This window comes from Sceloporus occidentalis, unplaced genomic scaffold, assembly GCF_023333645.1.
Source record: "Sceloporus occidentalis isolate IW3139 unplaced genomic scaffold, rSceOcc1.0.p SCAF_19, whole genome shotgun sequence".
Taxonomy (NCBI): Eukaryota; Metazoa; Chordata; class Lepidosauria; order Squamata; family Phrynosomatidae; genus Sceloporus; species Sceloporus occidentalis.
This window is the reverse complement of record NW_028316999.1, coordinates 12,779,014-12,799,194: the sequence shown is the minus strand read 5'-3', so window position 1 is coordinate 12,799,194 and position 20,181 is coordinate 12,779,014. Positions and strand designations below refer to the sequence as shown.

The window sequence follows — 20,181 nt, the reverse complement described above, 5'->3', positions numbered from 1 at the left end:
CCCCCCCCCTTGCTCTTTGATTTTCCCCGTCCCATTCTCTCATTTCCTATGCAAATTGAAAAGACTAGCTTGCTGTACATGCAGGAAACTCTTTTTAGCAGGGCTGCACCCCTTATATAAAATACAGCAGTTTGTCACAAAAGCATTAAAACCAACTAGAACACACAGAAAGGGTCCTTGAAGCACACAAGTATGTGTTATATATTATGATCGCCAGCTTCTATTTGTGCACATTATTTCTATTCTTCCTGTACCATTGTTATTTTAATCTTGAAAGTGGCATTTGCGGCATCATCCATGTGTGTTTGGAAAGTCCAGGCAGTCCTGGCAATACACACTTATTTTCAGGATGGGCCGCATCATTTGTGTGAATTAGGTGGCTGGCAGCACATGGAATGCACCAATAGTCATCTTCAAGTGACATTTTAACACAGCCAGGGAGAGTTTCCTCTATGCAGAAAAACTAACAAGAACAATGTCAAGAAGCCGCAATAACTGACATTCAGCTGCTATATTATTTATTCTTATTTCTATGCTTACATTGGCTCACACAAGTTGGAGCCAGTGTTTAGGGTTGCCTAGTGGGTCAACAAAGTAGGCAAATACATTTGGTATGAAAAATAAGTGTCCATAGTCATCTTTAAGCACATTGATAAGGGACTGCTGTCCTTGGCTGAAGTAATGTACGGAACCCCACAGCCGCACTGATTCTAAACCAAGTCTAGCACACTTATGACGATGCAAACTGCTTAGGTATGTGCCCATTGCTAAGACATGCACTATCCCATATGAGCAGTACTGATATGAAAGGACTGCAGAGGCTCACCCACTATACCATTCACATTAATAACAGCCCTAGAATAACACCTTTAAGACCACTTTACATTGTATGATAAATAGCATTTCATCTTTAATCAAAAACACATCAAGACTCAGGGACATTTTGTTGGATGGCCAACAAAATTCCTCCCCATCTGATATAGGTATGCAATGAAATGAGGAGCTTATAACCTTTTATTGTAACCACAGAAAAAAAAATGTAATGGTTTGCTACACAGAAAGTTGGGATACATATAAAATTTTACGTTGGCATCAAACTATAATATCTCCGGTAAAACCTATACAAAGCACACATTGCTTACAATTAAAAACATTTTTTTTTTTCAAAAAAATCAACACCTAAATTAGAAAAGTGAGGTTTTAAATAGCACTGGCGTACATCTAAACAAAACTGCCTTTGCCTGATCTATGCATTATGACATCATAAAGGCCAGTGACATCACTGTTTATAGTTCCAGGCCACTCCCCCACGCCTCAGTGCAGTTCAGCGCTTCACACTTACAAGGTGCTTTTGATAGCAAGTTAAAAGTGTTATAGCCAGTTTTGTGAAATAGCAAGATGGAAAATAGTGGGAACCCACCACAAGCTATGGAAGAATGTAGCTTCTTCTGTTTGCCAAGGTGGAGAACACAGAAACGCCGCCCAAGCACAATCTGTGCATTTTTCAGAAGGGCGGGAAATGCTTTACTTAATGCAGTAAGGTGGAGGAGAAGAGATGAATACAGGGTGACCTTGGACAAAGGACTCTCAGTACCCCAAAAGAGCAATGGGGGAAGAAGAGAAAAGGAAAGCTGCAGTTGTACTGAAAAGGGGAACATCCAGTGCCAAAGCAGGGCAAATAGTCCAGCGCAAACAAAACATTCTGTAAAGGATGCAAGAAGGAATGTGAGGAAACGGCACAAAATCAGTGCAAACAGCAGTGCCCCTGAGAAGAAAATACATAGATATGAGGAGCCAAATAGATCAGGAGAAGATTGTCTAAGTGTGAAGAGCTCTAGAGACTCCCTCCCCATTTCACTGTCCAGCCTTAGGTTTCAGTTTGAGCTAGGACAGGGGGCATTTGGGAAAGTCATGTTGGCTTCATTCACTGGAAAGGATTCCATGGTAGCAGTTAAAATGGTTACGAAAAAAGCCACAAAGCATATATTACCAGAGAAGAGGACATTGGAGTTGGCTAGGAACAGCCCGTTTCTCTGCCACGGGTACGCTGCCTTCCAGACAGAAACCCGTGTCTTCTTTATCATGGAATACATGCCTGCAGGGAGCCTTGAACAGTACATGCGCAGAGTGGGCTGCATGAAGGAGAGGACAGCAAGGTTTTATTCAGCAGAAATAGCCTGTGGCCTCCAATACCTTCATTCCCGCGGCATTATCCATAGGGACCTGAAACCAGACAACATCTTACTTGATGGTAGAGGGCATGCCAAAATAAGTGATTTTGGCCTTGTCGCAGAAGATATTTTTGGAGCCACACTGACAACGGGACGCTGTGGGACTTTCTTGTACATGGCCCCAGAGATACATTTGGGCAAGGGATATGGAGCTGCTGTGGACTGGTGGTCCTTCGGAGTGATGCTGTTCCGCATGCTCAATGAGGGACTATTTCCTTTCCGTTGTGGAAACTGTAAGAAAGCTACGGCCCGTTCAATTATTCACGATGACCCTCATTACCACAAAGGGTTGAGCAAACGAGCTGTGGCCATCTTGAAAGAACTCCTGAAAAAGGATCCTGAGCATCGTCTTGGAAATACAGGTGACATCAGGCAGCACCCATTCTTTAAAAACATCAAGTGGGGAGATTTAGAAAAGTGCCAGATAGCCCCTCCACGGCACTGGACTTTAAGATCAAAGCACAATCGGAAATCTCTCCAGCGCATGCCACCATGTCTGGAGGTCAGCCAGAAATGCCCTCATCTTTGCAACAACCAGTTCTTGTTTGGCCTTTCCTTTGTCAGTCCAGATTGGATGATCTCTCTCAAGTGAACAGATCACATTTAACAGACATGCTCAGACGACAGATTCTTCACATATGCTCAGACAATAAACAAAAATTCATTCGATCCTTGAGCCTAGTGGTTTGCTTTACCAAATATTTGGTTTTCATAACAAGTGTACTTAGTTCAATTTGCAAAGCATTTATAATCCCCATGTTATATAGGTTTTAGAATATGTAAGGGCCAGCTAGACCCTTGTGACTTAGGGTACCTGCGATGTAAATAAAGCTTTGACCTAAGTTTAAATATACAATTTTGTAAAAATATATGGAATGGAACTTAAGATGATCTGTGTATTCCAGGATAAACACAATCCTTTAACAAATTGATGGTGTACATAAGTCATAGAAATAAGAGGAAAAAATGCCAATAGAAAAGGGCTGAATCTGTGGGGAGCCTGAAGGGCCCATAATTGGGGAAAAAAACTAATTGGTCAAATCAAGCCTGAGAAATGAGAAGTTAATCAGTTTAAAGTAATTTCAGCCTTGACTGAATGAGTCATCTAAAAGTTTCAGTGAAAGTGGATTGCGTGTTAAATGTATGCTCAGGACAGTTTTAATATTGATTGACCCCCCCCACACACACACACACACACGCACGCACTTCTTAGCATGCAATTTGGCCCCAAACCCAACCCAAGCCAACAAACAAACGTACTTGCTGACTCTGCAGTCTAGGAGGAGACCGTCAGAGTCAGTGTAGTCTTTCCTCCTGCTGACCCTAGCGCGAGTCCGCGTAAGACGTCCCCACACTACATGTGCAGGGCAGGAGAGGAGCATAGTAAATCAATGGTGCGATCCTGGCGTGTAACCCAAAACGTGAGTCACGATCAGTGCCAACCTTAGGTGTTCAGGCACTTAGGTGTTCTGGTCCCCTCCTTCACTGTACCACACTTCTCTTCACCTCATGTGGTTCAGGTTTAGATCAAATAAACACATGGAAACACAGCCTTGCAGGCATAGATCAACTGTAAACCACATGCAAACTCAGCATTGAAGATATAGGTCAAATAAACAATGTAGGAAAGGTTGCAGTCATGGATCAGAGGTCGCACACCCCAAATGACAGCCCTGGCACCCAGATTTCACAAATAGAACTTGCCCAGCACCCATATTGCATACATATGACTTGCCCAGGTTGTATAAATAAGGACTGGTCCCAGGACCAGATTCTCTTTACTTCTCGTCTTTTTCCCTGCCGCTTCCCCTTCTCTTTATCCCCCCCCCCTTGCTCTTTGATTTTCCCCGTCCCATTCTCTCATTTCCTATGCAAATTGAAAAGACTAGCTTGCTGTACATGCAGGAACCTCTTTTTAGCAGGGCTGCACCCCTTATATAAAATACAGCAGTTTGTCACAAAAGCATTAAAACCAACTAGAACACACAGAAAGGGTCCTTGAAGCACACAAGTATGTGTTATATATTATGATCGCCAGCTTCTATTTGTGCACATTATTTCTATTCTTCCTGTACCATTGTTATTTTAATCTTGAAAGTGGCATTTGCGGCATCATCCATGTGTGTTTGGAAAGTCCAGGCAGTCCTGGCAATACACACTTATTTTCAGGATGGGCCGCATCATTTGTGTGAATTAGGTGGCTGGCAGCACATGGAATGCACCAATAGTCATCTTCAAGTGACATTTTAACACAGCCAGGGAGAGTTTCCTCTATGCAGAAAAACTAACAAGAACAATGTCAAGAAGCCGCAATAACTGACATTCAGCTGCTATATTATTTATTCTTATTTCTATGCTTACATTGGCTCACACAAGTTGGAGCCAGTGTTTAGGGTTGCCTAGTGGGTCAACAAAGTAGGCAAATACATTTGGTATGAAAAATAAGTGTCCATAGTCATCTTTAAGCACATTGATAAGGGACTGCTGTCCTTGGCTGAAGTAATGTACGGAACCCCACAGCCGCACTGATTCTAAACCAAGTCTAGCACACTTATGACGATGCAAACTGCTTAGGTATGTGCCCATTGCTAAGACATGCACTATCCCATATGAGCAGTACTGATATGAAAGGACTGCAGAGGCTCACCCACTATACCATTCACATTAATAACAGCCCTAGAATAACACCTTTAAGACCACTTTACATTGTATGATAAATAGCATTTCATCTTTAATCAAAAACACATCAAGACTCAGGGACATTTTGTTGGATGGCCAACAAAATTCCTCCCCATCTGATATAGGTATGCAATGAAATGAGGAGCTTATAACCTTTTATTGTAACCACAGAAAAAAAAATGTAATGGTTTGCTACACAGAAAGTTGGGATACATATAAAATTTTACGTTGGCATCAAACTATAATATCTCCGGTAAAACCTATACAAAGCACACATTGCTTACAATTAAAAACATTTTTTTTTTTCAAAAAAATCAACACCTAAATTAGAAAAGTGAGGTTTTAAATAGCACTGGCGTACATCTAAACAAAACTGCCTTTGCCTGATCTATGCATTATGACATCATAAAGGCCAGTGACATCACTGTTTATAGTTCCAGGCCACTCCCCCACGCCTCAGTGCAGTTCAGCGCTTCACACTTACAAGGTGCTTTTGATAGCAAGTTAAAAGTGTTATAGCCAGTTTTGTGAAATAGCAAGATGGAAAATAGTGGGAACCCACCACAAGCTATGGAAGAATGTAGCTTCTTCTGTTTGCCAAGGTGGAGAACACAGAAACGCCGCCCAAGCACAATCTGTGCATTTTTCAGAAGGGCGGGAAATGCTTTACTTAATGCAGTAAGGTGGAGGAGAAGAGATGAATACAGGGTGACCTTGGACAAAGGACTCTCAGTACCCCAAAAGAGCAATGGGGGAAGAAGAGAAAAGGAAAGCTGCAGTTGTACTGAAAAGGGGAACATCCAGTGCCAAAGCAGGGCAAATAGTCCAGCGCAAACAAAACATTCTGTAAAGGATGCAAGAAGGAATGTGAGGAAACGGCACAAAATCAGTGCAAACAGCAGTGCCCCTGAGAAGAAAATACATAGATATGAGGAGCCAAATAGATCAGGAGAAGATTGTCTAAGTGTGAAGAGCTCTAGAGACTCCCTCCCCATTTCACTGTCCAGCCTTAGGTTTCAGTTTGAGCTAGGACAGGGGGCATTTGGGAAAGTCATGTTGGCTTCATTCACTGGAAAGGATTCCATGGTAGCAGTTAAAATGGTTACGAAAAAAGCCACAAAGCATATATTACCAGAGAAGAGGACATTGGAGTTGGCTAGGAACAGCCCGTTTCTCTGCCACGGGTACGCTGCCTTCCAGACAGAAACCCGTGTCTTCTTTATCATGGAATACATGCCTGCAGGGAGCCTTGAACAGTACATGCGCAGAGTGGGCTGCATGAAGGAGAGGACAGCAAGGTTTTATTCAGCAGAAATAGCCTGTGGCCTCCAATACCTTCATTCCCGCGGCATTATCCATAGGGACCTGAAACCAGACAACATCTTACTTGATGGTAGAGGGCATGCCAAAATAAGTGATTTTGGCCTTGTCGCAGAAGATATTTTTGGAGCCACACTGACAACGGGACGCTGTGGGACTTTCTTGTACATGGCCCCAGAGATACATTTGGGCAAGGGATATGGAGCTGCTGTGGACTGGTGGTCCTTCGGAGTGATGCTGTTCCGCATGCTCAATGAGGGACTATTTCCTTTCCGTTGTGGAAACTGTAAGAAAGCTACGGCCCGTTCAATTATTCACGATGACCCTCATTACCACAAAGGGTTGAGCAAACGAGCTGTGGCCATCTTGAAAGAACTCCTGAAAAAGGATCCTGAGCATCGTCTTGGAAATACAGGTGACATCAGGCAGCACCCATTCTTTAAAAACATCAAGTGGGGAGATTTAGAAAAGTGCCAGATAGCCCCTCCACGGCACTGGACTTTAAGATCAAAGCACAATCGGAAATCTCTCCAGCGCATGCCACCATGTCTGGAGGTCACCCAGAAATGCCCTCATCTTTGCAACAACCAGTTCTTGTTTGGCCTTTCCTTTGTCAGTCCAGATTGGATGATCTCTCTCAAGTGAACAGATCACATTTAACAGACATGCTCAGACGACAGATTCTTCACATATGCTCAGACAATAAACAAAAATTCATTCGATCCTTGAGCCTAGTGGTTTGCTTTACCAAATATTTGGTTTTCATAACAAGTGTACTTAGTTCAATTTGCAAAGCATTTATAATCCCCATGTTATATAGGTTTTAGAATATGTAAGGGCCAGCTAGACCCTTGTGACTTAGGGTACCTGCGATGTAAATAAAGCTTTGACCTAAGTTTAAATATACAATTTTGTAAAAATATATGGAATGGAACTTAAGATGATCTGTGTATTCCAGGATAAACACAATCCTTTAACAAATTGATGGTGTACATAAGTCATAGAAATAAGAGGAAAAAATGCCAATAGAAAAGGGCTGAATCTGTGGGGAGCCTGAAGGGCCCATAATTGGGGAAAAAAACTAATTGGTCAAATCAAGCCTGAGAAATGAGAAGTTAATCAGTTTAAAGTAATTTCAGCCTTGACTGAATGAGTCATCTAAAAGTTTCAGTGAAAGTGGATTGCGTGTTAAATGTATGCTCAGGACAGTTTTAATATTGATTGACCCCCCCCCACACACACACACACACGCACGCACTTCTTAGCATGCAATTTGGCCCCAAACCCAACCCAAGCCAACAAACAAACGTACTTGCTGACTCTGCAGTCTAGGAGGAGACCGTCAGAGTCAGTGTAGTCTTTCCTCCTGCTGACCCTAGCGCGAGTCCGCGTAAGACGTCCCCACACTACATGTGCAGGGCAGGAGAGGAGCATAGTAAATCAATGGTGCGATCCTGGCGTGTAACCCAAAACGTGAGTCACGATCAGTGCCAACCTTAGGTGTTCAGGCACTTAGGTGTTCTGGTCCCCTCCTTCACTGTACCACACTTCTCTTCACCTCATGTGGTTCAGGTTTAGATCAAATAAACACATGGAAACACAGCCTTGCAGGCATAGATCAACTGTAAACCACATGCAAACTCAGCATTGAAGATATAGGTCAAATAAACAATGTAGGAAAGGTTGCAGTCATGGATCAGAGGTCGCACACCCCAAATGACAGCCCTGGCACCCAGATTTCGCAAATAGAACTTGCCCAGCACCCATATTGCATACATATGACTTGCCCAGGTTGTATAAATAAGGACTGGTCCCAGGACCAGATTCTCTTTACTTCTCGTCTTTTTCCCTGCCGCTTCCCTTTCTCTTTATTCCCCCCCCCTTGCTCTTTGATTTTCCCCGTCCCATTCTCTCATTTCCTATGCAAATTGAAAAGACTAGCTTGCTGTACATGCAGGAAACTCTTTTTAGCAGGGCTGCACCCCTTATATAAAATACAGCAGTTTGTCACAAAAGCATTAAAACCAACTAGAACACACAGAAAGGGTCCTTGAAGCACACAAGTATGTGTTATATATTATGATCGCCAGCTTCTATTTGTGCACATTATTTCTATTCTTCCTGTACCATTGTTATTTTAATCTTGAAAGTGGCATTTGCGGCATCATCCATGTGTGTTTGGAAAGTCCAGGCAGTCCTGGCAATACACACTTATTTTCAGGATGGGCCGCATCATTTGTGTGAATTAGGTGGCTGGCAGCACATGGAATGCACCAATAGTCATCTTCAAGTGACATTTTAACACAGCCAGGGAGAGTTTCCTCTATGCAGAAAAACTAACAAGAACAATGTCAAGAAGCCGCAATAACTGACATTCAGCTGCTATATTATTTATTCTTATTTCTATGCTTACATTGGCTCACACAAGTTGGAGCCAGTGTTTAGGGTTGCCTAGTGGGTCAACAAAGTAGGCAAATACATTTGGTATGAAAAATAAGTGTCCATAGTCATCTTTAAGCACATTGATAAGGGACTGCTGTCCTTGGCTGAAGTAATGTACGGAACCCCACAGCCGCACTGATTCTAAACCAAGTCTAGCACACTTATGACGATGCAAACTGCTTAGGTATGTGCCCATTGCTAAGACATGCACTATCCCATATGAGCAGTACTGATATGAAAGGACTGCAGAGGCTCACCCACTATACCATTCACATTAATAACAGCCCTAGAATAACACCTTTAAGACCACTTTACATTGTATGATAAATAGCATTTCATCTTTAATCAAAAACACATCAAGACTCAGGGACATTTTGTTGGATGGCCAACAAAATTCCTCCCCATCTGATATAGGTATGCAATGAAATGAGGAGCTTATAACCTTTTATTGTAACCACAGAAAAAAAAATGTAATGGTTTGCTACACAGAAAGTTGGGATACATATAAAATTTTACGTTGGCATCAAACTATAATATCTCCGGTAAAACCTATACAAAGCACACATTGCTTACAATTAAAAACATTTTTTTTTTTCAAAAAAATCAACACCTAAATTAGAAAAGTGAGGTTTTAAATAGCACTGGCGTACATCTAAACAAAACTGCCTTTGCCTGATCTATGCATTATGACATCATAAAGGCCAGTGACATCACTGTTTATAGTTCCAGGCCACTCCCCCACGCCTCAGTGCAGTTCAGCGCTTCACACTTACAAGGTGCTTTTGATAGCAAGTTAAAAGTGTTATAGCCAGTTTTGTGAAATAGCAAGATGGAAAATAGTGGGAACCCACCACAAGCTATGGAAGAATGTAGCTTCTTCTGTTTGCCAAGGTGGAGAACACAGAAACGCCGCCCAAGCACAATCTGTGCATTTTTCAGAAGGGCGGGAAATGCTTTACTTAATGCAGTAAGGTGGAGGAGAAGAGATGAATACAGGGTGACCTTGGACAAAGGACTCTCAGTACCCCAAAAGAGCAATGGGGGAAGAAGAGAAAAGGAAAGCTGCAGTTGTACTGAAAAGGGGAACATCCAGTGCCAAAGCAGGGCAAATAGTCCAGCGCAAACAAAACATTCTGTAAAGGATGCAAGAAGGAATGTGAGGAAACGGCACAAAATCAGTGCAAACAGCAGTGCCCCTGAGAAGAAAATACATAGATATGAGGAGCCAAATAGATCAGGAGAAGATTGTCTAAGTGTGAAGAGCTCTAGAGACTCCCTCCCCATTTCACTGTCCAGCCTTAGGTTTCAGTTTGAGCTAGGACAGGGGGCATTTGGGAAAGTCATGTTGGCTTCATTCACTGGAAAGGATTCCATGGTAGCAGTTAAAATGGTTACGAAAAAAGCCACAAAGCATATATTACCAGAGAAGAGGACATTGGAGTTGGCTAGGAACAGCCCGTTTCTCTGCCACGGGTACGCTGCCTTCCAGACAGAAACCCGTGTCTTCTTTATCATGGAATACATGCCTGCAGGGAGCCTTGAACAGTACATGCGCAGAGTGGGCTGCATGAAGGAGAGGACAGCAAGGTTTTATTCAGCAGAAATAGCCTGTGGCCTCCAATACCTTCATTCCCGCGGCATTATCCATAGGGACCTGAAACCAGACAACATCTTACTTGATGGTAGAGGGCATGCCAAAATAAGTGATTTTGGCCTTGTCGCAGAAGATATTTTTGGAGCCACACTGACAACGGGACGCTGTGGGACTTTCTTGTACATGGCCCCAGAGATACATTTGGGCAAGGGATATGGAGCTGCTGTGGACTGGTGGTCCTTCGGAGTGATGCTGTTCCGCATGCTCAATGAGGGACTATTTCCTTTCCGTTGTGGAAACTGTAAGAAAGCTACGGCCCGTTCAATTATTCACGATGACCCTCATTACCACAAAGGGTTGAGCAAACGAGCTGTGGCCATCTTGAAAGAACTCCTGAAAAAGGATCCTGAGCATCGTCTTGGAAATACAGGTGACATCAGGCAGCACCCATTCTTTAAAAACATCAAGTGGGGAGATTTAGAAAAGTGCCAGATAGCCCCTCCACGGCACTGGACTTTAAGATCAAAGCACAATCGGAAATCTCTCCAGCGCATGCCACCATGTCTGGAGGTCAGCCAGAAATGCCCTCATCTTTGCAACAACCAGTTCTTGTTTGGCCTTTCCTTTGTCAGTCCAGATTGGATGATCTCTCTCAAGTGAACAGATCACATTTAACAGACATGCTCAGACGACAGATTCTTCACATATGCTCAGACAATAAACAAAAATTCATTCGATCCTTGAGCCTAGTGGTTTGCTTTACCAAATATTTGGTTTTCATAACAAGTGTACTTAGTTCAATTTGCAAAGCATTTATAATCCCCATGTTATATAGGTTTTAGAATATGTAAGGGCCAGCTAGACCCTTGTGACTTAGGGTACCTGCGATGTAAATAAAGCTTTGACCTAAGTTTAAATATACAATTTTGTAAAAATATATGGAATGGAACTTAAGATGATCTGTGTATTCCAGGATAAACACAATCCTTTAACAAATTGATGGTGTACATAAGTCATAGAAATAAGAGGAAAAAATGCCAATAGAAAAGGGCTGAATCTGTGGGGAGCCTGAAGGGCCCATAATTGGGGAAAAAAACTAAATTGGTCAAATCAAGCCTGAGAAATGAGAAGTTAATCAGTTTAAAGTAATTTCAGCCTTGACTGAATGAGTCATCTAAAAGTTTCAGTGAAAGTGGATTGCGTGTTAAATGTATGCTCAGGACAGTTTTAATATTGATTGACCCCCCCCCCCACACACACACACACGCACGCACTTCTTAGCATGCAATTTGGCCCCAAACCCAACCCAAGCCAACAAACAAACGTACTTGCTGACTCTGCAGTCTAGGAGGAGACCGTCAGAGTCAGTGTAGTCTTTCCTCCTGCTGACCCTAGCGCGAGTCCGCGTAAGACGTCCCCACACTACATGTGCAGGGCAGGAGAGGAGCATAGTAAATCAATGGTGCGATCCTGGCGTGTAACCCAAAACGTGAGTCACGATCAGTGCCAACCTTAGGTGTTCAGGCACTTTGGTGTTCTGGTCCCCTCCTTCACTGTACCACACTTCTCTTCACCTCATGTGGTTCAGGTTTAGATCAAATAAACACATGGAAACACAGCCTTGCAGGCATAGATCAACTGTAAACCACATGCAAACTCAGCATTGAAGATATAGGTCAAATAAACAATGTAGGAAAGGTTGCAGTCATGGATCAGAGGTCGCACACCCCAAATGACAGCCCTGGCACCCAGATTTCGCAAATAGAACTTGCCCAGCACCCATATTGCATACATATGACTTGCCCAGGTTGTATAAATAAGGACTGGTCCCAGGACCAGATTCTCTTTACTTCTCGTCTTTTTCCCTGCCGCTTCCCTTTCTCTTTATTCCCCCCCCCTTGCTCTTTGATTTTCCCCGTCCCATTCTCTCATTTCCTATGCAAATTGAAAAGACTAGCTTGCTGTACATGCAGGAAACTCTTTTTAGCAGGGCTGCACCCCTTATATAAAATACAGCAGTTTGTCACAAAAGCATTAAAACCAACTAGAACACACAGAAAGGGTCCTTGAAGCACACAAGTATGTGTTATATATTATGATCGCCAGCTTCTATTTGTGCACATTATTTCTATTCTTCCTGTACCATTGTTATTTTAATCTTGAAAGTGGCATTTGCGGCATCATCCATGTGTGTTTGGAAAGTCCAGGCAGTCCTGGCAATACACACTTATTTTCAGGATGGGCCGCATCATTTGTGTGAATTAGGTGGCTGGCAGCACATGGAATGCACCAATAGTCATCTTCAAGTGACATTTTAACACAGCCAGGGAGAGTTTCCTCTATGCAGAAAAACTAACAAGAACAATGTCAAGAAGCCGCAATAACTGACATTCAGCTGCTATATTATTTATTCTTATTTCTATGCTTACATTGGCTCACACAAGTTGGAGCCAGTGTTTAGGGTTGCCTAGTGGGTCAACAAAGTAGGCAAATACATTTGGTATGAAAAATAAGTGTCCATAGTCATCTTTAAGCACATTGATAAGGGACTGCTGTCCTTGGCTGAAGTAATGTACGGAACCCCACAGCCGCACTGATTCTAAACCAAGTCTAGCACACTTATGACGATGCAAACTGCTTAGGTATGTGCCCATTGCTAAGACATGCACTATCCCATATGAGCAGTACTGATATGAAAGGACTGCAGAGGCTCACCCACTATACCATTCACATTAATAACAGCCCTAGAATAACACCTTTAAGACCACTTTACATTGTATGATAAATAGCATTTCATCTTTAATCAAAAACACATCAAGACTCAGGGACATTTTGTTGGATGGCCAACAAAATTCCTCCCCATCTGATATAGGTATGCAATGAAATGAGGAGCTTATAACCTTTTATTGTAACCACAGAAAAAAAAATGTAATGGTTTGCTACACAGAAAGTTGGGATACATATAAAATTTTACGTTGGCATCAAACTATAATATCTCCGGTAAAACCTATACAAAGCACACATTGCTTACAATTAAAAAAAAAATTTTTTTTCAAAAAAATCAACACCTAAATTAGAAAAGTGAGGTTTTAAATAGCACTGGCGTACATCTAAACAAAACTGCCTTTGCCTGATCTATGCATTATGACATCATAAAGGCCAGTGACATCACTGTTTATAGTTCCAGGCCACTCCCCCACGCCTCAGTGCAGTTCAGCGCTTCACACTTACAAGGTGCTTTTGATAGCAAGTTAAAAGTGTTATAGCCAGTTTTGTGAAATAGCAAGATGGAAAATAGTGGGAACCCACCACAAGCTATGGAAGAATGTAGCTTCTTCTGTTTGCCAAGGTGGAGAACACAGAAACGCCGCCCAAGCACAATCTGTGCATTTTTCAGAAGGGCGGGAAATGCTTTACTTAATGCAGTAAGGTGGAGGAGAAGAGATGAATACAGGGTGACCTTGGACAAAGGACTCTCAGTACCCCAAAAGAGCAATGGGGGAAGAAGAGAAAAGGAAAGCTGCAGTTGTACTGAAAAGGGGAACATCCAGTGCCAAAGCAGGGCAAATAGTCCAGCGCAAACAAAACATTCTGTAAAGGATGCAAGAAGGAATGTGAGAAAACGGCACAAAATCAGTGCAAACAGCAGTGCCCCTGAGAAGAAAATACATAGATATGAGGAGCCAAATAGATCAGGAGAAGATTGTCTAAGTGTGAAGAGCTCTAGAGACTCCCTCCCCATTTCACTGTCCAGCCTTAGGTTTCAGTTTGAGCTAGGACAGGGGGCATTTGGGAAAGTCATGTTGGCTTCATTCACTGGAAAGGATTCCATGGTAGCAGTTAAAATGGTTACGAAAAAAGCCACAAAGCATATATTACCAGAGAAGAGGACATTGGAGTTGGCTAGGAACAGCCCGTTTCTCTGCCACGGGTACGCTGCCTTCCAGACAGAAACCCGTGTCTTCTTTATCATGGAATACATGCCTGCAGGGAGCCTTGAACAGTACATGCGCAGAGTGGGCTGCATGAAGGAGAGGACAGCAAGGTTTTATTCAGCAGAAATAGCCTGTGGCCTCCAATACCTTCATTCCCGCGGCATTATCCATAGGGACCTGAAACCAGACAACATCTTACTTGATGGTAGAGGGCATGCCAAAATAAGTGATTTTGGCCTTGTCGCAGAAGATATTTTTGGAGCCACACTGACAACGGGACGCTGTGGGACTTTCTTGTACATGGCCCCAGAGATACATTTGGGCAAGGGATATGGAGCTGCTGTGGACTGGTGGTCCTTCGGAGTGATGCTGTTCCGCATGCTCAATGAGGGACTATTTCCTTTCCGTTGTGGAAACTGTAAGAAAGCTACGGCCCGTTCAATTATTCACGATGACCCTCATTACCACAAAGGGTTGAGCAAACGAGCTGTGGCCATCTTGAAAGAACTCCTGAAAAAGGATCCTGAGCATCGTCTTGGAAATACAGGTGACATCAGGCAGCACCCATTCTTTAAAAACATCAAGTGGGGAGATTTAGAAAAGTGCCAGATAGCCCCTCCACGGCACTGGACTTTAAGATCAAAGCACAATCGGAAATCTCTCCAGCGCATGCCACCATGTCTGGAGGTCAGCCAGAAATGCCCTCATCTTTGCAACAACCAGTTCTTGTTTGGCCTTTCCTTTGTCAGTCCAGATTGGATGATCTCTCTCAAGTGAACAGATCACATTTAACAGACATGCTCAGACGACAGATTCTTCACATATGCTCAGACAATAAACAAAAATTCATTCGATCCTTGAGCCTAGTGGTTTGCTTTACCAAATATTTGGTTTTCATAACAAGTGTACTTAGTTCAATTTGCAAAGCATTTATAATCCCCATGTTATATAGGTTTTAGAATATGTAAGGGCCAGCTAGACCCTTGTGACTTAGGGTACCTGCGATGTAAATAAAGCTTTGACCTAAGTTTAAATATACAATTTTGTAAAAATATATGGAATGGAACTTAAGATGATCTGTGTATTCCAGGATAAACACAATCCTTTAACAAATTGATGGTGTACATAAGTCATAGAAATAAGAGGAAAAAATGCCAATAGAAAAGGGCTGAATCTGTGGGGAGCCTGAAGGGCCCATAATTGGGGAAAAAAACTAAATTGGTCAAATCAAGCCTGAGAAATGAGAAGTTAATCAGTTTAAAGTAATTTCAGCCTTGACTGAATGAGTCATCTAAAAGTTTCAGTGAAAGTGGATTGCGTGTTAAATGTATGCTCAGGACAGTTTTAATATTGATTGACCCCCCCCCCACACACACACACACGCACGCACTTCTTAGCATGCAATTTGGCCCCAAACCCAACCCAAGCCAACAAACAAACGTACTTGCTGACTCTGCAGTCTAGGAGGAGACCGTCAGAGTCAGTGTAGTCTTTCCTCCTGCTGACCCTAGCGCGAGTCCGCGTAAGACGTCCCCACACTACATGTGCAGGGCAGGAGAGGAGCATAGTAAATCAATGGTGCGATCCTGGCGTGTAACCCAAAACGTGAGTCACGATCAGTGCCAACCTTAGGTGTTCAGGCACTTTGGTGTTCTGGTCCCCTCCTTCACTGTACCACACTTCTCTTCACCTCATGTGGTTCAGGTTTAGATCAAATAAACACATGGAAACACAGCCTTGCAGGCATAGATCAACTGTAAACCACATGCAAACTCAGCATTGAAGATATAGGTCAAATAAACAATGTAGGAAAGGTTGCAGTCATGGATCAGAGGTCGCACACCCCAAATGACAGCCCTGGCACCCAGATTTCACAAATAGAACTTGCCCAGCACCCATATTGCATACATATGACTTGCCCAGGTTGTATAAATAAGGACTGGTCCCAGGACCAGATTCTCTTTACTTCTCGTCTTTTTCCCTGCCGCTTCCCTTTCTCTTTATTCCCCCCCCCTTGCTCTTTGATTTTCCCCGTCCCATTCTCTCATTTCCTATGCAAATTGAAAAGACTAGCTTGCTGTACATGCAGGAAACTCTTTTTAGCAGGGCTGCACCCCTTATATAAAATACAGCAGTTTGTCACAAAAGCATTAAAACCAACTAGAACACACAGAAAGGGTCCTTGAAGCACACAAGTATGTGTTATATATTATGATCGCCAGCTTCTATTTGTGCACATTATTTCTATTCTTCCTGTACCATTGTTATTTTAATCTTGAAAGTGGCATTTGCGGCATCATCCATGTGTGTTTGGAAAGTCCAGGCAGTCCTGGCAATACACACTTATTTTCAGGATGGGCCGCATCATTTGTGTGAATTAGGTGGCTGGCAGCACATGGAATGCACCAATAGTCATCTTCAAGTGACATTTTAACACAGCCAGGGAGAGTTTCCTCTATGCAGAAAAACTAACAAGAACAATGTCAAGAAGCCGCAATAACTGACATTCAGCTGCTATATTATTTATTCTTATTTCTATGCTTACATTGGCTCACACAAGTTGGAGCCAGTGTTTAGGGTTGCCTAGTGGGTCAACAAAGTAGGCAAATACATTTGGTATGAAAAATAAGTGTCCATAGTCATCTTTAAGCACATTGATAAGGGACTGCTGTCCTTGGCTGAAGTAATGTACGGAACCCCACAGCCGCACTGATTCTAAACCAAGTCTAGCACACTTATGACGATGCAAACTGCTTAGGTATGTGCCCATTGCTAAGACATGCACTATCCCATATGAGCAGTACTGATATGAAAGGACTGCAGAGGCTCACCCACTATACCATTCACATTAATAACAGCCCTAGAATAACACCTTTAAGACCACTTTACATTGTATGATAAATAGCATTTCATCTTTAATCAAAAACACATCAAGACTCAGGGACATTTTGTTGGATGGCCAACAAAATTCCTCCCCATCTGATATAGGTATGCAATGAAATGAGGAGCTTATAATCTTTTATTGTAACCACAGAAAAAAAAATGTAATGGTTTGCTACACAGAAAGTTGGGATACATATAAAATTTTACGTTGGCATCAAACTATAATATCTCCGGTAAAACCTATACAAAGCACACATTGCTTACAATTAAAAAAAAAATTTTTTTTCAAAAAAATCAACACCTAAATTAGAAAAGTGAGGTTTTAAATAGCACTGGCGTACATCTAAACAAAACTGCCTTTGCCTGATCTATGCATTATGACATCATAAAGGCCAGTGACATCACTGTTTATAGTTCCAGGCCACTCCCCCACGCCTCAGTGCAGTTCAGCGCTTCACACTTACAAGGTGCTTTTGATAGCAAGTTAAAAGTGTTATAGCCAGTTTTGTGAAATAGCAAGATGGAAAATAGTGGGAACCCACCACAAGCTATGGAAGAATGTAGCTTCTTCTGTTTGCCAAGGTGGAGAACACAGAAACGCCGCCCAAGCACAATCTGTGCATTTTTCAGAAGGGCGGGAAATGCTTTACTTAATGCAGTAAGGTGGAGGAGAAGAGATGAATACAGGGTGACCTTGGACAAAGGACTCTCAGTACCCCAAAAGAGCAATGGGGGAAGAAGAGAAAAGGAAAGCTGCAGTTGTACTGAAAAGGGGAACATCCAGTGCCAAAGCAGGGCAAATAGTCCAGCGCAAACAAAACATTCTGTAAAGGATGCAAGAAGGAATGTGAGGAAACGGCACAAAATCAGTGCAAACAGCAGTGCCCCTGAGAAGAAAATACATAGATATGAGGAGCCAAATAGATCAGGAGAAGATTGTCTAAGTGTGAAGAGCTCTAGAGACTCCCTCCCCATTTCACTGTCCAGCCTTAGGTTTCAGTTTGAGCTAGGACAGGGGGCATTTGGGAAAGTCATGTTGGCTTCATTCACTGGAAAGGATTCCATGGTAGCAGTTAAAATGGTTACGAAAAAAGCCACAAAGCATATATTACCAGAGAAGAGGACATTGGAGTTGGCTAGGAACAGCCCGTTTCTCTGCCACGGGTACGCTGCCTTCCAGACAGAAACCCGTGTCTTCTTTATCATGGAATACATGCCTGCAGGGAGCCTTGAACAGTACATGCGCAGAGTGGGCTGCATGAAGGAGAGGACAGCAAGGTTTTATTCAGCAGAAATAGCCTGTGGCCTCCAATACCTTCATTCCCGCGGCATTATCCATAGGGACCTGAAACCAGACAACATCTTACTTGATGGTAGAGGGCATGCCAAAATAAGTGATTTTGGCCTTGTCGCAGAAGATATTTTTGGAGCCACACTGACAACGGGACGCTGTGGGACTTTCTTGTACATGGCCCCAGAGATACATTTGGGCAAGGGATATGGAGCTGCTGTGGACTGGTGGTCCTTCGGAGTGATGCTGTTCCGCATGCTCAATGAGGGACTATTTCCTTTCCGTTGTGGAAACTGTAAGAAAGCTACGGCCCGTTCAATTATTCACGATGACCCTCATTACCACAAAGGGTTGAGCAAACGAGCTGTGGCCATCTTGAAAGAACTCCTGAAAAAGGATCCTGAGCATCGTCTTGGAAATACAGGTGACATCAGGCAGCACCCATTCTTTAAAAACATCAAGTGGGGAGATTTAGAAAAGTGCCAGATAGCCCCTCCACGGCACTGGACTTTAAGATCAAAGCACAATCGGAAATCTCTCCAGCGCATGCCACCATGTCTGGAGGTCACCCAGAAATGCCCTCATCTTTGCAACAACCAGTTCTTGTTTGGCCTTTCCTTTGTCAGTCCAGATTGGATGATCTCTCTCAAGTGAACAGATCACATTTAACAGACATGCTCAGACGACAGATTCTTCACATATGCTCAGACAATAAACAAAAATTCATTCGATCCTTGAGCCTAGTGGTTTGCTTTACCAAATATTTGGTTTTCATAACAAGTGTACTTAGTTCAATTTGCAAAGCATTTATAATCCCCATGTTATATAGGTTTTAGAATATGTAAGGGCCAGCTAGACCCTTGTGACTTAGGGTACCTGCGATGTAAATAAAGCTTTGACCTAAGTTTAAATATACAATTTTGTAAAAATATATGGAATGGAACTTAAGATGATCTGTGTATTCCAGGATAAACACAATCCTTTAACAAATTGATGGTGTACATAAGTCATAGAAATAAGAGGAAAAAATGCCAATAGAAAAGGGCTGAATCTGTGGGGAGCCTGAAGGGCCCATAATTGGGGAAAAAAACTAATTGGTCAAATCAAGCCTGAGAAATGAGAAGTTAATCAGTTTAAAGTAATTTCAGCCTTGACTGAATGAGTCATCTAAAAGTTTCAGTGAAAGTGGATTGCGTGTTAAATGTATGCTCAGGACAGTTTTAATATTGATTGACCCCCCCCACACACACACACACACACGCACGCACTTCTTAGCATGCAATTTGGCCCCAAACCCAACCCAAGCCAACAAACAAACGTACTTGCTGACTCTGCAGTCTAGGAGGAGACCGTCAGAGTCAGTGTAGTCTTTCCTCCTGCTGACCCTAGCGCGAGTCCGCGTAAGACGTCCCCACACTACATGTGCAGGGCAGGAGAGGAGCATAGTAAATCAATGGTGCGATCCTGGCGTGTAACCCAAAACGTGAGTCACGATCAGTGCCAACCTTAGGTGTTCAGGCACTTAGGTGTTCTGGTCCCCTCCTTCACTGTACCACACTTCTCTTCACCTCATGTGGTTCAGGTTTAGATCAAATAAACACATGGAAACACAGCCTTGCAGGCATAGATCAACTGTAAACCACATGCAAACTCAGCATTGAAGATATAGGTCAAATAAACAATGTAGGAAAGGTTGCAGTCATGGATCAGAGGTCGCACACCCCAAATGACAGCCCTGGCACCCAGATTTCACAAATAGAACTTGCCCAGCACCCATATTGCATACATATGACTTGCCCAGGTTGT

At 42.8% G+C, this 20,181-nt stretch overlaps 4 protein-coding genes and 1 pseudogene across 4 annotated transcripts; all 5 read left to right on the top strand.

The window, feature by feature from the left end:
* The first annotated feature begins 1,398 nt into the window (after positions 1-1,398).
* LOC149302461 (protein kinase C delta type-like) lies at positions 1,399-2,823 on the top strand. Its single transcript, XM_089482550.1, has one exon. The coding sequence runs from the start codon at positions 1,399-1,401 to the stop codon at positions 2,821-2,823; it is 1,425 nt and encodes a 474-aa protein (XP_089338676.1).
* Positions 2,824-5,450: 2,627 nt separating this feature from the next.
* On the top strand, positions 5,451-6,875 carry LOC149302460 (protein kinase C delta type-like). The gene has a single exon (XM_089482549.1). The coding sequence runs from the start codon at positions 5,451-5,453 to the stop codon at positions 6,873-6,875; it is 1,425 nt and encodes a 474-aa protein (XP_089338675.1).
* A 2,626-nt stretch (positions 6,876-9,501) lies between these two features.
* LOC149302459 (protein kinase C delta type-like) lies at positions 9,502-10,926 on the top strand. Its single transcript, XM_089482548.1, has one exon. The coding sequence runs from the start codon at positions 9,502-9,504 to the stop codon at positions 10,924-10,926; it is 1,425 nt and encodes a 474-aa protein (XP_089338674.1).
* Positions 10,927-14,111: 3,185 nt separating this feature from the next.
* LOC149302458 (protein kinase C delta type pseudogene) lies at positions 14,112-14,978 on the top strand (annotated as a pseudogene).
* A 2,626-nt stretch (positions 14,979-17,604) lies between these two features.
* Positions 17,605-19,029, top strand: LOC149302457 (protein kinase C delta type-like). The gene has a single exon (XM_089482546.1). It carries the CDS (start codon positions 17,605-17,607, stop codon positions 19,027-19,029), a length of 1,425 nt encoding a protein of 474 aa, XP_089338672.1.
* The last annotated feature ends 1,152 nt before the right edge of the window (positions 19,030-20,181 follow it).

Coding starts and splice junctions, on each gene's coding strand:
- LOC149302461 (XM_089482550.1), top strand. CDS start 1,399: ATGGAAAATAGTGGGAACCCACCACAAGCTATGGAAGAATGTAGCTTC.
- LOC149302457 (XM_089482546.1), top strand. CDS start 17,605: ATGGAAAATAGTGGGAACCCACCACAAGCTATGGAAGAATGTAGCTTC.
- LOC149302460 (XM_089482549.1), top strand. CDS start 5,451: ATGGAAAATAGTGGGAACCCACCACAAGCTATGGAAGAATGTAGCTTC.
- LOC149302459 (XM_089482548.1), top strand. CDS start 9,502: ATGGAAAATAGTGGGAACCCACCACAAGCTATGGAAGAATGTAGCTTC.